At 35.9% G+C, this 18,936-nt stretch overlaps 1 protein-coding gene across 1 annotated transcript in view; it reads left to right on the forward strand.

The window, feature by feature from the left end:
* FREM1 (FRAS1 related extracellular matrix 1) overlaps window positions 1-18,936 on the forward strand; it is a 187,964-nt gene that overhangs the window by 94,033 nt on the left and 74,995 nt on the right. Inside the window, 3 exon segments of the mRNA XM_047767629.1 lie at window positions 722-907; window positions 6,846-7,042; window positions 10,902-11,124. Of these exon segments, the coding sequence (XP_047623585.1) occupies window positions 722-907; window positions 6,846-7,042; window positions 10,902-11,124 (606 nt within the window).

Here is an 18,936-nt window from a genome sequence, read left to right on the forward strand (position 1 = left end):
CATAATAATTTCTATTAGAACAGAATGAGTTTACCAGAGAGACCATTTATATATATTTAACCTTATTTGCTTTTTAGAAAGTCATCACTTCATAGGCGTTATGTATATGTTCTGCCTCTCAGAAAAAAAAATGCAAGCATATGTATGAATGTTATTGTAATTTGCAAACTATCTCCCAAGCAATGTTCTGGAAAGGAAGCATTATCCCTGCAGAATAATTAAGCACCAAGGCATGAAAAAAAATGTTCGTTATGAGCAATTCATAATAGTTCTCAGGCAATTAACGCTCTGACAAACAGAGGTAACAACTGATCTTGAAAAGCACATAAACCACATTTAGTGGCTTATCATTAAAACAGTTTGGCAATTCTTATTTTCATTTGTCACTTCTATAGAGACACAAGGGAAATCAGAGTTCCTTGAGAATGACTAAAGGGCTATACTGGAGCATTTAGTATTTCTGCTGTCTTTCTATTATTGTCTGGCTTACTTATACAAGGAAAAAATATAATTCCATAAGTCAAATTAAATTCCACCCATTACCCCTGAATATTTTCACTGTAAGGAGAATTATGTCAAAGGAAATGAACATCTCCCACGGAAGTGTATTTGCATATAGGAGGTGTCCCTGAATTGGAATTTAAATCACTCCCTTTTGTCCTCACTATTCTAACTAGAGGATTTCACAATAAGTCATAATTGTATTATTATTTGTATGCAGGTACCATGTTCATTGTAGATGAGGGTTTCTCAGCAGCCCTTACCATTAACCATTTATCTGCCACTGACCCTGACACTGCAGCAGATGACTTGGAATTTGTTTTGGTTTCTCCTCCCCAGTTCGGCTACCTTGAAAACATACTCCCTTCTGAAGGTTTTGAAAAAAGCAATATGGGCATCAGCATAGGTGAGTCATGCTTTCATGTCCAGCAGTAATTTCACCTATGTTTATGACTTTGATAGGTTAGATCATGTTTAATAACTGGGTTAGGACTTCAGAAATGTTCAAAGCACTATATACATTCAAAGGATTTATTATTATTGCTGATACTTTTGAATATTATTGTTTTTAATTTTAATTTCCCCATGTATGGAAGTTTACTTCGCAATAAGTGGAATTTCACTTGTGCAAAATATAAGAATAAGTACTGAAGAAATAATATTTTAAAAGGCTCTGAAAGAATACTGTGATAGAATAAATCTGGTGGCACTCACTAGTCTCATTCTCAGTTTTTTAGCACTTTTAAAAAATATTGGCAGAAAAGATTAGTAAATATACTATGGAAGTGTTGAAGATAATGACATTGATTTTGAAACCAAAATGTGTCTCAGGGAGTTCTCGCCATGGCTCAGCAGAAACAAATCTGACTAGTATCCATGGGGACGCAGTTTTGATCCCTGGCCTCACTCAGTGGATTAAGGATTTCGCATTGCCGTAAGCTGTAGTGTAGGTCACATATTCAGCTCGGATATGGTTTGCTGTGGCTGTGGTGTAGGCCAGCAGCTATAGCTCTGATTCGACCCCTAGCCTGGGAACCTCCATATGCCACGGGTACAGTCCTAAAAAGACACCCCCCCCCCAAAAAAAACTGTATCTCAGATACTTAAACAGCTCTAGTGTTTCAGGCAAAAACAAAACAACCCAAACGAAAACAGACACCAAAAACAAAATTGTCCAAGGACAACACTTTACAAATAAATGAAGTAATTGTTCTTTAAGCACCTCCAGGGCATACCTGTCTTAATATCAGAGAAATATGGATTTAAGATTACTTATTAATGGAGTAACTGAATGTGTACAAAAAACAAGAGCCAGCTATATGCTGCCTATAAGAAACTCACTTCAACTTTAAGGACACACACAGGCTCATTAGAAATAGATGGACAAAAAAAATATTCCATGAAAATGGAAACCAAAGGAGAGCAATATCCTTATTATACACAAAATAGACTTTAAGCCAAACTGTAAAAAGAGACAAAGAAGGTAATTATATAATGTTAAAGGAGTTAATTCATCAAGAGGACATAATAGTTGTAAATGTACATGCACACAACATTGGAGTACCTAAATATATTAACCAAATACTAACAAATCTGAAGAGAGTAATACACAAAAATACAATAATAGTAGGGACTTTATTACCCCATTTTCAACAATAGATCTTTCAGATGGAAGATCAATAAGGAAACATTAGACTTGAATGATGTGTTAGACCAAATGAGCCAAAAAGACTTATATGTACATTCCGTCCAACAAAAGAGGAATACACATTCCTCTCAAGTGCACATGAAACATTGTGGATAAATCATACGGTGAGTCACAAAACAAGTCTCAGCAAATTTAAAAAGATTGAAATCATACCAAGTATCTTTTTTGACCATAAGGGTATGAAATTAAAACCAATAACAGGAGGTAACTAGAATATTCATTAATATACGAAAATTAAACAACACACTTCTGAACAATTAATGGGGTCAAAGATGAAATAAAAAAGAAATTAAAAAATCTGAAAATGAAAATGGAAACACAGCACTCTAAAACATGAAATGCAGCAAAAGCTGCATCAAAAAAGTAATCAACCTAACCTTATGCCTCAAGGTACTTAGAAAAACAGTAATATATAAAGTCCAAATATATAAAGTCCAAACTTAACAGAAGGAAAGAGATAAAGATTAAAGTGGAAACAAATAAAATAGAAAAAACAATAGAAGAGATCAACAAAACTGAGTTAATTTTTTTAAAAAGATAAATGAAATTGACAAATCTTTAGACTTACCAAGAAAAAGAAAGAGGACTCAAATAAATAAAATCTGAAATGACAAAGGTAACGTTACAACTGATACAGAAATATGAAAGTTCGTAAGAGACTACTAAGGACAATTATACACCAACAAATTGGACAACATAGGGACATAATACTTACCAAACCTGAATTCTGAAGAAATAAAAAATCTGAACAGATCAATAACAAGAGATTTAATCAGTAATCTAAAATCTCCCAACAAAGGAACTCCCAGGAGCTGATGGCTTCACGGGTGATTTCTACCAAACATATAAAGAAGAATTAGCACTATTTTTCCGCAAACTCTTTCCCAAAAATGCAAGAGGAAGAAGGAATACTTACAAACTCATTTTACAAGGTTGGTCTTACTCTGATACCAAAGCCAGATGAGGATACTACAAGAAAAGAAAACTGCAGACCAAAACATTTGATGAATATAGATGCAAAAATTCTCCACAAAATGTTAACATAGCAAAGCAATCAATAGCATATCAAAAAGCCATACACCATGATCAAGTGGGATTTATACATGTGGTGTAAGGATAGTTCAACTTAGACAATTCAATAAATATGATACACATTGATAGAATGAAAGACAAAAATCCTATGATCATCTCTGTAGGTACAGAAAAGCATTTGACAAAATTCAGCATACTTTTATGATAAAAACTCGTGACAAGTTGAGTATAGAAGGAACATACCTCAACATAATAAAGGCTGTGTATGATGAACCCACAGCTGGCATCATACTCAACAGTGAAAGCTTGAAAGCTTTCCCTCCAAGATCACAAACAAAACAAGGGTGCCCACTCTCATCACTCCTTTTCAACATAGTACTGAAAGTCATAGCCAGAGCAATTAAGCAAGCAAGAATAAAAGGCCTCCAAATCAGTAGAGAAGAAATAAAATGGTTTTTTTTGCAGATGACATGGTATCATACATAGAAATTCCTAAACACTTCACCAGAAACTGCTAGAACCAATCAAGAGATTCAGTAAAGTTTCAGGGCACATAACCAACTTACAAAAATCAGTTTTCTTTCATACAATAAATTATCTGAAAAAGAAATAGAGAAATCAGTCTCATTTATGTTAGCATCAAAAACCATAAAATACTTAGGAATAAATTAAATGAAGTAGAAGATTTATATACAAAAAGCTGTAAGATGTAGAATTGATTTTTTTATGGCCACACCCACAGCATATGAAAGTTCCCTGGCTAGGGGTTGAATGGGAGCTGCAGCAGCAAGGCTATGCCATAGCCACAGCAACACTGGATCCAAGCCATGTCTGTGTGTGGTAATGCTGGATCCTTAACCCACTGAGCAAGGCTAGGGATCAAACCTGCATCCTAACGAACACTTTCTTGGGTTCTTAACTGGCTGAGCCACAACGAGAACTCCAGAGTTGATATCTTGATGAAAGAAATTGAGGAAGACACAAACAAACTGAAAAATATCCTATATTCATGGATTGAAAGGGTTAATATTGTTAAAATGTCCATACTACCCAAAGCTATCTATACATTCAGTGCAATCCCTATTAAAATCCCAATGGCATTTTTTTACAGAAATAGAACAATCAATACTAAAATATGTATGGAACCACAAAAGACCTCAGATAGCCAAAGCAGTCTTCAGAAAGAGGAACAAAACTGGAGCCATCACACCTCCTGATTTCATGCTTTTATTACAAAGCTATAGTAATCAAAACAGTATCATATTAGCATGAGTATAAACACATACATCAATAGAACAGAATAGAGAGCCCAGAAATAAAGCCATGCATATATAGTCAATTAATTTTTAACATGGAGTTAAAAATATGCAATGGGCTGGGAGTTCCTGTTGTGGCTCAGCAGTAACGAACCTGAGTAGGATCCATGAGGATGCATGTTTGATCCCTGACCTCACTCAGTGGATTAAGGATCTGGCGTTGCTGGGAGCTATGTTGTAGTTTGCTGATGCTGCTTGGATCCCATGTTGCTGTGACCGTGGTGTAGGCCAGCACATGTAGGTCCAATTTGACCCCTAGCCTGGGAATGTGCATATGCTGTGGATGCAGCCCTAAAAAGCAAAATATATTCAAGAAATGGTGCTGTTAAAAATGGACAGCCACATGGAAAGCAAAAGAATGAAACTGGATCACTATCTCAAACCATATAGCAAAAATTAACTCAAAACAGATTAAAGACTTTAATATAAGATTTGAAATCGCAAAACTCCTAGAAGAAAATATAGGCAGTAAGCTCCTTCATGTGGGTCTTGGTGATAATTTTTTTTTAATTTGATGCCAAAAGCAAAGGCAAAAAAGAAAAAATCATTAAGTGGGACTGCATTAAACTAAATTTTCTTCTTTATGGAAAAGGAACAGTCAACTAAATGGAAAGGCAAATATAGAATGGAAGAAAATATTTTCAAGCCATACCTCAGATAAAAGATTAAAGTCTAAAATATATAAATTACTTATATAACTCAATACAAAAATCCCAAACAATCTGATGAAAAAATGATCAGAGGACTTGAACAGACATTTCTCCAGAGAAGTCATGCAGATGGTGGAACAGGTACATGAAAAAGTCCTCAGCATCATTAATCATCAGGGAAATGACAATTGAAACTACAATGATACATCACGTCCCACCTGTTAGAATGGTTCTTAATAAAATGACAAGAGATAACAAATGCTGTGAGGATGTAGAGAAAGGGGTACCCTGGTACACTGTTAGTTGGGAATATAAATTGGTACAGTCACTATGGAAGCACCTCAAAAAATTAAAGGTAGATCTTCCATATGATCCAGCAATTCCACTTCTGACCAAAGGAAATGGAAACAGGATATTGAAGAGATATTTACACTTCCATGCTTGTTACAGCATTATTCACAGTAGCTAACATATGGAAATAATCTTAAGTGTCTACTGATGGATGAATGGACAAAAGAATGTGGTATATATAGACAGTAGAATATTATTCAGCCATGAGAAAGAAAGTAATGCTGCCATTTGCAACAATATTGGGTGGACCTTGAGAGCATTATTTTAAGTGAAGTTCATCAGACAGAGAAAGACCAATACTGTATGGTCTCAGGTGGAATCTAAAAATAATGAACTCATAGAGACAGAAACTAGAATAGTGGTTACCAGAGGCTGAAGCATAGCAATGGCAGAGATGGGGTTCCACAGGGGAGATAGCGGTTGAAGGCTATAAACTTTTGGTTATAAAATGAGTAATTTCTGGGGGTCTAAAGTATGGTAAGATCACTATAGTTAACGGTATTGTATTACCTACCTCAAAGTTGCTTCAAGAGTAGAGCTTTGATGTTCTCATCATAACAATAATAGCAAAGTGGTAATTACATGAGGTTTAATGATATGTTAACTAACCTTCTTTTGATAAATACTTTGTGATATATGCATGTATCAAATCATTATGTTGTTCACCTTAAATTTGCACAATCTTATGTGAATTTATCTCTGTAAAGTTGGGAGAAAGGTGAATTGTTTTACAGTTTATGCATTTTCTCCTGTAACTTAATACACAACAAAGAGCATTTTTCTCTTATGACTTAAGGCAGTATCACCAAAATACCAGGTCAGTTAATTCCACTCAATCCTGTCTGTTGCTTAGTATGTGTGTCAAGCAGGCAGATGATTGATTTACTCTTATTTTGCCTTGATATGAAAGAGATGGTCCTTTTCTTATTCAAGCATGACAAAAACTGCTCACACAGCAGCACTGGTTTTAATCAAAGGAAGGTCTCTCTGACATTCATTCCAAATCCATAAAGAATGTTTACAAAATCCCTACACATCCTGATTAGCAGTTATTGCCCTTCTGTTCTCCATGCAAATTTTAACTCTTCCTTATAATTTATGGATATTTGTTTTTATGTCAATGGTTGATAGCCATTATAGCAGCCCCTAATAGCTGATTCTTAGGTCAACTGCTGTAATTGCTTATGGCTTTCCTGAGAAACAGACTATTGGGTTAAGGATTGAGGACCGGTAGCTTGAAAAATAAATCTTTTTCTTACTTACCTACTCCATCTTGGTGTGCTCTAGCTTCATTTCAGTGGAAAGACATGAAGGCTTTGCACATTAACTATGTGCAGTCCAGGCATCTGAGGATGGAACCAACGGCCGACCAGTTCATGGTATATGTAACAGATGGGAAGCAACGCTCCTCGGAGATACCATTTTACATTATCATCAACCCCACAAATGATGAAGCTCCTGACTTTGTAGTGCAGAATTTTACTGTAAGAATGATGTCAGAACATTCCCTTTCTCTTCTATCATTTTCTAATTTTTATTTTCACCTAGCCAGTTTACATTAGTCTCAGTGCACTTGCATTTAAGTTGATGATGAGTAAGGAGGGCAGTAATCTATGTTATTTAATGCAGTCACTTGAAAAATATTTTTCTTAAGGATGATGGTAATGATAGTAATTGCTAACATACAGCAGTTGCATGGTTGTTATTAGAGTTGCATATCTATAGGATGGAGTATATACTAGGTTGTAGGTATACTCCACACCCTTTAAATGTATTCATATTGAATACTCATGATAGGGTTTTAGGGTGATGATATTATTATTGCCATTTAATAACTGCAAAAATAAGAATTAGAGGTTAAGTTAATGGAGTTCCCTTGTGGTGTAGTGGGTTAAGAATCCAGCATTGTCACTGCAGCAGCTCGGTGCTGTGCGCAGGTTTGCTCCCTGGCCCAAGAACTTCCACAAGCTGTGGGCACGCGCCCCCCCCCCAAAAAAAAAGATTAAAAAAAAAAAGAGATTAAGTTAGTGGCCTAAGATCACAGCTTGGAGGTAAGTGGCATATAGGGGGTTTTGCACCCAAGTGGTCTTATTTTCAACTGCACATCCTCTTAGCCAGTGTGATGGTAGAAGAGGCTCCTAAATCACAAATTACAAGCTGTTTATAAAGATACAGTAAATAAAAAGATAAAATTTGGACTATTATTTTTATGCAGTTTAAAATGTTTTTTTCATTTTTTAATTACTCAAATGAACTTATCACATCTGTAGTTGTATAACGATCATAACAATCTGATTTTACAGGATTTCCATCCCACAGCCCAGGTAAAATGGTTTTTATAGTACATAACAATATTTGTCGGTTTTATTTAAAAATTCAGATATGTAGTTAAAATGGCCCAGGAGAGAACTGCTGAGACAAAAGCTGTTTTCTTTTTAAGAATAATAATAGATACACTGGGCTAAAGAAGTTAGAATATTGAGAAGCATACACAGTGAAATATGAAATTCTCCTTCCTCAACAGACCCTACCCATAGTCACTCTCCATCAGTTGAGTTTTTAGTGATTAATTCCCACAGAAATAATTTGTGCACATGCCAGTGATATGTATGTGTATATGTGATTTTTCTGTATGTTTTTTTACCTATATATGAAAAATCATACCCTACTATCTACTTAAAAAACACTTAAAAACTTAATTTTGTATATGTAAATCTTATATCAGCATATAATCCTTTTAAACAATCCTAATTTTGTATAATTATTTAAAAATTATAATTATTTTTGTGTAATTATTTTTGTATAATATAAAAAGTATTTTTGGATAGCAAATCATGATTAAATGAATAAGCGTGGGCTTTGGAATAAAAGGGGCTGGGTGCTAGCTGTAAGGTCCTGGGTTAGTTATTTCTCCTTGTTTCTGTTTCCTCATCTGCAAAGCATGTATCAAATCTTTCTTCGGGGGTAGCCACAATGATCAGGATGGTCAGGCACATAGAAAACCCTTAATAAACAGGTACATTCATATTATTGTTTGTCATTATGTTTGTCATTTTTTTTTTTGGACATTAACCAAAGCACATTATCTATTTTGAAACCATTATTTTGTCTTATTTTCCAGTAAGAATTATCAGATTCTAAATGCTGAAGTCTTTATTTGATTTTAATTTTCTACTGAGTCTTAATGGTATAGGAGAGCCACCTCAGGATGAGATTTAAGAGCCAGCTCCTGCCTCTCCTCTTCTGTTGGCACATGGACTTCTCTGGAGAGCACTTCAGTAATTATGAGAAAGAAAAAAAAAATCACAAATGATTCCTTCTATCCCTAACTCTCTTGTCTTGTATGTATCTAGGGTTGGGATTTCTGAAATAATTAGGCCACTGGGAATTTGTCTCTTGCTCTTCTCTGAAAGTAATCATACTTTTTTCCCCTCAGTGCATTCCTTGGAGAAGCTGTTGAAAAGCAACAACTATGGAGCCCCAGGTGTTCCTGAAAGAGCTGGCTTTAAGCTTCAAGCGATTTTTTTAATAGGCATATTTATTTTGCTCTCTTGTGAAAAAAAGGGTATTTATTTTGTAGCTAGCTGGGCTCCCATCAAGTTGTGCTGCAACTTGCAAATAAATAAATAAATAAATAAATTGAGGTCTTAGTTTATTATAATCCATTTCAAAGCTGTCTACTAGTGAGTTTCTGCATTATGTGTATATTGAGCTAAACCATCTATGTATAACCTCAGTCAACAATTGAATGTGCAAAAAAGAATCCCACAGTTTTTTCAATCAAGTTTCCTAGCCATCTTGCAAATGAATTTATCATTTTGTAAATGAGAATGGTTGCCATACAGTGAGTCCAAGAACCCCAAGCTTTATAAAGAAAGATAATTAGAACATCTTTTCAGGCTACTTTATTTATTTAAGTTTTTGGAGAAAAAGGCAAGTTTCCATCAAAGATAATTTCATAATTCTTTTTGGGAGGGCAGGGATCAAACCCATGCTACAGTTGCAGCCTGCACCACAGCTGCAGCAATGCCAGATCCTTAACCCATTGCACCACAGGGGAGCTTCCTGATTTCACAATTCTATCCTTGTGCATTAAATTATGATACCATCTTAGTTATTAACAAGTAGGGTGGATAAAAGAAAGCCAGCATAATTTTAGCTCAAATATCAGATGTTATGATTCTTCTTTATACACATTCAGGGAAGAGTAGCTGTCGGAAGGCTCTTGTCAAAGTTATTAAGAGATATTGAAGAGAAAGTTCATTTTTACAAGTATGTCTCCTTCACAGCTAAAATGTCTACTCAGATGGGAAGACACTCCTCGGCTCCTCCACCCCTTGCATTTCTTGTTTAGTCATATTTAGTAGCACTAGATAATTTCCTTACATTATAATTCTTGATGGATAGGCCCTCCCAGTCTCATCTGACTTTGATTCCTTTGGATATGCACATTTCCACAATGTACAGTGACACTGCAGGTGCCCAATAAGCACGTCAAACTTCTATACTCACATTATTTAGATCTTTTTGCTATATTTCAGAATAGGAAACAGGAATATTTCATTGCTATGAGAAAAAGAAGACAAAGGCTAAGTACCATGTCAATTGTACTCATGGTTCTAAATAACCTGTAGGAGCTGAAATGCATTTAGTTTTCTTTGTGCTGGAAGGATTATGAAGTGTGAAGTCATTCAGGAAAATTAAAGGTGTTATGATTAGGCAGAAATAAGGTACCCAGAATTAAAATACACACCATTATGCATCCAGAAGCATCCTCTCCATTGTTATTGACTGTAATTGAAATACAGACATTTTTACTACGGTGATAGAAATTAAAAACATTCAATGCGAATAGCAGATATTTGTGCCATTTCTAAAACAGAAACGCAAGAATTGTGAAAGCAACATGGTCCAGAAGGTTAAAATAACAAGTTAGGATCTGAAGACAGGGTCTGCACTCGGTTTTACAACTGAACTCTGTGACTTCCAGAAAGCAAGCATCCTTTTGGTTGCTTTTCCCCCTACCTTTAAATTATGCATTATATGGATATGAGATTATGTGTAATTCTCCTTAGTCCTTCATGGAGGACTTTGAAATGAAGTGCTTTGAAATATTCAGAAAAAAAATGTGAGAAGTATTAATGGATTTGTTTTTGTCTTCTAAGGTCATGTTAAATCAGAAACTTCTTTTTAGGACCATATTACATATAAATCTCATGGAAAGTTTGCAAGGATATCTTAAAATTATTCTAGGATATCTTAAAATTATTTGTTTTGAGCAGTTTGCCGAAAGAAAGGTTTTACTTCATCTGTAGCTGACTTTTCTGACTTGTTTTGCTTTAGGTGTGTGAGGGTCAGATGAGAGAGCTGGATTCTTCCATCATCAATGCTGCTGACCTTGACATTCCTAAGGACGCTTTGCTCTTCACCATCACTCACCAACCACGTCATGGCTTCCTCATCAACAAAGTGTTTATCAAAGACTTTTCTCAATACAAGCAGCCTGCCAGCCCTAACCAGAAGCACGAACTTGTTTACAATTTTTCCATGGAACTTCTCAAGAATGGTATGCCATGTTTCATTTCACTTTGTCGATGTCGATTATAATAATTTAACCCAGAAAAGACAATAATAAATCACAGAAATAGGATGTGAAGAAATGACATTCACCTACTTTATTCATTTATCCCTCCAGGGTTTTTCTCTGGGCTCTGGATTAATGCAGGGTGGAAAGCCCCAGAGAGAGAGAGTGGGTAATTGAACAGGAAATAACATGTTTTCTTTCACTTTTAGAGCATCTATAACAATGATATTTGTGATTTGGGGTATTACCTCAAGCTTTTAATGTCTTAGTAAAAAATTCCTCTTTAAAACTATTGAGATCATGGACGTAAATTTGAGTCTTCTCTACCAAAACTTCCACATTTGTAGCAAATATAGAGCAACATGTAATAACTCATAATATCTGAAGAGATAATTTGTTCTTTAAGGAAATGATCCACTGGAATAACAGCCTGAATTATTTTTATATATTTATTTATTTATTTATCTACTTATTTATTTATCTTTTCTGGGGCCGCACCCATGGCATATGGAGGTTCCCAGACTAGGGGTCAAATCAGAGTTTTAGCTGCTGGCCTAAACCACAGAGCTGCATCTGCAACCTACACCACAGCTCACAGCAATGCCAGATCCTTAACCCATTGAGTGAGGCCAGGGATCAAACCTGCAACCTCATGGTTCCTAGTCAGATTCATTAACCACTGAGCCACGAGGGGAACTCCTAAATTATTTTTTCATTATTCTTTTTGAAAAATTAATCTTTTCTCATTTAACATATATATGCATGCTTTAAAATGTTTGAGAAAAGTGTGCTGGTTCTACAATCACCGTCTACTCTCACTCTCCTTCCTGCCCTGCCTCCCAGTATTCTGTTTACCCCTCCTGAGTGGTCCTTTCCCTCCTTCACTGCGCCAGACAACACCAGCCTTCAGAATCAGTCCACTATGGACCTCTCCGTGGAGCTCACCCCACCTTCCAAACACTTCTTTCTCTCCATTTGTTTCATCCAGCACTTGTTCGACGTTTCCTACTGTCTTTTTATTATTATGATGATTATTATTCTCTTTTTTGTCCATCCCATGCCATATGCAATTCCCGGGCCAGGGATCATATCCATACTGAAGTCGTGACCTATGCTGCAGCTGCAGCAACAACGTATCCTAAATCCACTCTGCCTGCCTGAGATCAAACCTGCATCCTCCCTCTGTGGAGATGCCACTGATCCCCTTGCACCATGGCAGGAACTCCTACTGTCTAAAAAAAAAAATTAAAGTATAGTTGATTTATAGTATTGTGCCAATTTCTGCTGTATAGCAAAGTGACTCAGTCATACATATATATGTTTCTTTTACTCATATTATCTTCCATCATTTTCTTTGTCAAAAGATTGGATATAGTTCCCTATGCTTATCTCCATTGTCTTTTAATTTTTTTCTTTCCCCAACTAGAGTGTAAGCTCTCTGCTCCAAAGTTTATGTTTCAGGTGTTGCACCATATCATCTGAATTGGAAAAGCTAATTCACATATTTCTCAAATGCAAACATGTTTTATCATATGCAAAGAAATCGGTTGTAGAGCTTAAATGGTATTACCAGACAAATAACTGTGTGTGGTGAATAATACAATATACAGTTACAATATTTTTGGAAATTTAAGACCAAGGCAAACGAAATTGTAATTCAAATGTTATTCTCGAGAAAGACAGTTTTTTTTTTCCCCTCTGTACAGCAAGGGGGTCAGGTTATCCTTACATGTATACATTACAATTATATTTTTTCCCCTACCCTTTCTTCTGTTGCAACATGAGTATCCAGACAAAGTTCTCAATGCTATTCAGCAGGATCTCCTTGTACATCTATTCTAAGTTGTGTCTGAGAAGCCCAAGCTCCCCATCCCTCCCACTCCCTCCCCCTCCCATCAGGCAGCCACAAGTCTCTTCTCCAAGTCCATGATTTTCTTTTCTGAGGAGATGTCCATTTGTGCTGGATATTAGATTCCAGTTATAAGTGATATCATATGGTATTTGTCTTTGTCTTTCTGGCTCATTTCACTCAGTATGAGATTCTCTAGCTCCATCCATGTTGCTGCAAATGGCATTATGTCATTCTTTTTGATGGCTGCGTAGTATTCCATTGTGTATATATACCACCTGTTCCCAATCCAATCCTCTGTCGATGGACATTTGGGTTGTTTCCATGTCCTGGCTATTGTGAATAGTGCTGCAATGAACATGCGGGTGCATGTGTCTCTTTTAAGTAGAGTTTTGTCCGGATAGATGCCCAAGAGTGGGATTGCGGGGTCATATGGAAGTTCTATGGATAGATTTCTAAGGTATCTCCAAACTGTTCTCCATAGTGGCTGTACCAGTTGACATTCCCACCAACAGTGCAGGAGGGTTCCCTTTTCTCCACAGCCCCTCCAGCACTTGTTATTTGTGGATTTATTAATGCTGGCCATTCTGACTGGTGTGAGGTGGTATCTCACGGTAGTTTTGATTTGCATTTCTCTTATAATCAGGGATGTTGAGCATTTTTTCATGTGTTTGTTGGCCATCTGTATATCTTCCGTGGAGAAATGTCTATTCAGGTCTTTTGCCCATTTTTCCATTGGTTGATTGGCTTTTTTGCTGTTGGGTTGTATAAGTTGCTTATATATTCTAGAGATTAAGCCCTTGTCGGTTGCATCATTTGAAACTGTTTTCTCCCATTCTGTAAGTTGTCTTTTTGTTTTCTTTTGGGTTTCCTTTGCTGTGCAAAAGCTTTTCAGTTGGATGAGGTCCCATGGGTTTATTTTTGCTCTAATTTCTATTGCTTTGGGAGACTGACCTGAGAAAATATTCATGAGGTTGATGTCAGAGAGTGTTTTGCCTATGTTTTCTTCTAGGAGTTTGATGGTGTCCTGTCGTATATTTAAGTCTTTCAGCCATTTGGAGTTTATTTTTGTGCATGGTGTGAGGGTGTGTTCTAGTCTCAATGCTTTGCATGCAGCTGTCCAGGTTTCCCAGCAATGCTTGCTGAATAGACTTTCTTTTTCCCATTTGATGTTCTTGCCTCCCTTGTCAAAGATTAATTGACCATAGGTGTCAGGGTTTATTTCCGAGTTCTCTATTCTGTTCCATTGGTCTGTCTGTCTGTTTTGATACCAGTACCACACTGTTTTGATGACTGTGGCTTTGTAGTGTTTCTTGAAGTCTGGGAGAGTTATGCCTCCTGCTTGGTTTTTGTTTCTCAGGATTGCTTGGGCGATTCTGGGTCTTTTGTGGTTCCATAGAAATGTTTGGATTGTTTGTTCTAGTTCTGTGAAAAATGTCATGGGTAATTTGATAGGGATTGCATTGAATCTGTAGATTGCTTTGGGTAGTATGGCCATTTTTACAATATTGATTTTCCCAATCCAGGAACATGGAATATTTTTCCATTTCTTAACATCTTCTTTAATTTCTTTGATTAAAGTTGTATAGTTCTCGGCATATAGGTCCTTTACCTCCTTGGTCAGGTGTATTCTGAGGTATTTGATTTTGTGAGGTGCAATTTTAAAAGGTATCATGTTTTTGTATTCCTTTTCTAATATTTCATTGCTGGTATACAGAACTGCAGCTGACTTCTGAATGTTAATCTTATATCCTGCTACTTTGCTGAATTTATGAATCAGTTCAAGTAGTTTGGGGTTGAGTCCTTAGGGTTTTCTCTGTATAGTATCATGTCATCTGCATACAGTGACAGTTTTATCTCTTCTCTTCCTATATGGATGCCTTTTATTTCTTTTGTTTGTCTAATTGCTGTGGCTAGGACTTCCAAAACTATGTTGAAGAGCAGTGGTGAGAGTGGGCATCCCTGTCTTGTTCCATATTTGAGGGAGAAGGCTTTCAGTTTTTCCCCATTGAGTATTATATTTGCTGTGGGTTTCTCAGAAATGGCTTTGATTATACTCAGGAATGTTCCCTTTATACCCAGTTTGGTGAGGGTCTTGATCATGAATGGATGTTGGACTTTGTCAAATGCTTTTTCTGCATCTATTGAGATGATCATATGATTTTTGACTTTTCTTTTGTTAATGTGGTGTATGATGCTGATTGATTTGCGTATGTTGAACCATCCTTGTGAACCTGGGATGAACCCAACCTGGTCATGGTGTATAATTTTTTTGGTATGTTGTTGGATTCGGTTGGCTCAGATTTTGTTGAGAATTTTTGCATCTATATTCATCAATGATATTGGGCGATAGTTTTCTTTTTTGGTGGTATCTCTGTCTGGTTTTGGAATGAGGGTGATGGTGGCGTCATAGAATGTCTTTGGGAGTATTCCTTCTTCTTCAACCTTTTGAAAGAGTTTAAGGAGGATGGGCACCAATTCCTCTTTATATGTTTGATAAAATTCACCTGTGAAGCCATCTGGTCCTGGACTTTTATTTGTAGGGAGTGATTTTATGACCTCTTCAATTTCATTTCTAGTGATCAGTCTGTTCAGTTGGTCTGTTTCTTCTTGATTCAGTTTTGGCAGGCTGTAAGATTCTAGAAAATTGTCCATTTCGTCCAGATTGTCAAACTTGTTGCCGTAGAGTTGTTCATAGTATTCTCTTATGGTTTTTTGTATTTCTGCTGTATCCGTTGTGATTTCTCCTTTTTCATTTATAATTTTGGTTATTTGGGTTCTTTCTCTCCTCTTTTTAGTGAGTCTGGTCAGGGGTTTGTCAATTTTGTTTACCTTTTCAAAGAACCAGCTCTTGGTTTTATTAATTTTCTCTATTGTTTTTTGAGTCTCTATTTTATTGATTTCTTCTTTGATCTTTGTAATTTCCTTCCTTCTGCTGACTTTAGGCCTTTTTTGTTCTTCTTTTTCTAATTCATTTAGGTGGAGGGTTAAGTTGTCCATTTGGGGTCTTTCTTCTTTTTTGAGAAAGGCCTGTATTGCTATGAATTTCCCTCTGAGCACTGCTTTCGCAGCATCCCATAGATTTTGAGAGGTTGTGTCTTCATTATCATTTGTTTCAAGGTAGTTTTTAATTTCCTTCTTGATTTCCTCATTGACCCATTGGTTTTTTAGTAGCATGTTGTTTAGGCTCCATGTAGTAGGTTTTTTCTCTTTCCTTTTCCCATGGTTGGTTTCTAATTTCATGGCATTGTGGTCAGAGAAGATACTTGAGATAATTTCTATGCTCCTAAATTTATTGAGATTAGCTTTGTGTCCCAATATGTGGTCGATTCTTGAGAATGTTCCATGAGCATTTGAGAAGAATGTGTATTCTGCTTTTTTTGGATGTAGTGTCCTGAAGATATCAATGAAGTCTAACTTTTCTATTGTTTCCTTTAGGATCTCTGTTGCTTTATTGGTTTTCTGTCTAGAGGATCTGTCCATTGATGTGAGGGGGGTATTAAGGTCTCCTACTATGATTGTATTCTCATCAATATCTCCCTTTATGTCTGTTAATATTTGTTGTATGTATCTGGGTGCTCCTATATTTGGGGCATATATGTTGACAGTAGTAACATCCTCTCCTTGGATGGATCCCTTAATCATTAAGTAGTGTCCTTCTTTGTCGAGAAAGACAGTTTTTAAAAACTAACACTCAGTGATTATTATTAGATTAAATGAATATTATATGCATGTTGTGTTGTTTGCATTACACAATCATTTTGAAGAAAAAATTTTAAATTTTCATCTAAATTAATATTTCAGTGACATTCTTAGAGTTTAGATTTTTCACCTCTATTTTAGTTTGATTCATTTATGTCTTCCTTTTTTTGGTAAACTTTAGTATATTCTCACCTCTGCCCCCACCAAACATACAGAACTTAGAAACTGCTACCATATTATGTAGTCTGTTTTTTTCTTATCAACTATTATAAGAATCTTTTTACTTTTAAAATATTAAATTGAAAATATGATTGTGATAATTACAATAGTCATTATATAGACTATAATTTTATTACAACTGTCTCCTTTTAAATATGCAGATTTTCATATTTTGATATTGTAAGTTACATAACAATAAATATTTTACATATATTTATGTGACATAAATCTTGGCATCTATCCCAATATTTCTTTTGCATAAATTTTTATAGTGAGATGACTCGATATAAAAAGAGCAGCACTTACAACACTTTTGGGGAAAAAAAATTGTCATTGCCACCATGTGCATGGGTATGCCTATTTTCCTAATCAAGAATGGATATCATTTTTTTTGTCTTTTTGTCATTTTTAGGGCTGCCCTGGTGGCGTATGGAGGTTCCCAGGCTAAGGGTTGAATCCAAACTGCAGCCGCAAGCCTACACCACATCCACAGCAATGTGGGATCTGAGCCCTGTCCGTGACCTACACCACAGCTCACAGCAATGCTGGATCCTTAACCCATCGAGCAAGTCCAGGGATCGAACCTATGTCCTCATGGATACTAGTTGGATTCATTAACTACTGAGCCATGACATGGGAATTCCTTTTTTTGTTTTTGGATATCATTTTTAAAAACCTTTGCAAATTTGTCAATGAGGGGTCTTTTGTTACCTTGATTTGAAATTCTTGGATTATGAGTAGGATTGAACATATTTTCATGTCATTGATCATGTGAATAATGTCTGTTGCCTGTTTTTCTGTCAGTTAATACTGATTAATAAGGGATCATTAAATATTTTTTTTAATATTTTTGTCATGTTACAAATAAGTTTTTCCATGTTTTTTATATAGAGAAATAAAAATTGTAAGTAGTAATATTTATTGTTATTTTTCTTCATGCACTTTTGTTTTTGTATTAGGAAGACCTTCCACAGCCAGGACTAAGATATTTATTTATGTTTTCTTCCAAATCCTTTAAAACATGTTTATTGAGATAAAGCTCACATGCCATAGTATTCACCAATTTAAAGTGCACAGTTCAGTGGTTTTTAGTGTATTCATTATAATCAATTTTAGAACATTTTCATTACTTCCCCCCAAAGTAACCCCATACCTGTTAGCAGTCACTCTTATCCCTCCCTCCCTGAAAACCTGGCAACAGCTAACCTACTTTCTATTTCTATAGATTTGTCTGTTCTGAACAGTTTATATAAGTGAAATCATTAAATGGAATATGTGATCTTTTGTAACTGGTTTCTTTTATTTAGCATAATGCTTTCAAGATTCATCTGCATTATAGCATGAGTCAATACTCCATTACTTTTTATTGACAAATAATATTCTCTTGTATGGACATGTCACAATTTATTTGTCCATTCACGACTTGATAAACATTTGGGTCACTTCTCCTTTTTTTTTTTTTTTTGGCATTACTTGTAGCATATGGAAGTTCCTGGGGTTGAACCCATGCCACAGCAGCAACCTGAGCAGCTGCAGTGACAATGCCAGATACTTAACCCACTGTGCCACATGGGAACTCCCACTTTTCACTTTTTTTCTTTTGGGGCTGCAGGTATGGTATATGGAAGTTCCCAGGCTGGGGCCGAATCAGAGCTATAGCTACTGGCCTATACCATAGCCACAGCAACTCAGGATCTGAACTACATCTGTGACATACACTGCAGCTCACGGTGACACTGGATCCTTAACCCACTAAGGGAGGCCAGGGATTGAACCCATATTCTCATGGATACTCCCTCTACCACCGAGCCATAATGGGACCTCCCTCTACTTTTTAACTATTATGAATAAACTGTTATGAATATTCCAAGTTTTTGTGTGGGTATACATTTTCATTTCTCTTGGGTATATATACATCTAGGATTGGAATTGCTGGATCATATGTCATTTTGAGGAACTGCTGAACTGTTTATTTTCCAAAGTAGCTGAATCATTTGATATTCCTATCAATAACATATGAGTTC

This window comes from Phacochoerus africanus, chromosome 2 (assembly GCF_016906955.1).
Source record: "Phacochoerus africanus isolate WHEZ1 chromosome 2, ROS_Pafr_v1, whole genome shotgun sequence".
Classification (NCBI taxonomy): Eukaryota; Metazoa; Chordata; class Mammalia; order Artiodactyla; family Suidae; genus Phacochoerus; species Phacochoerus africanus.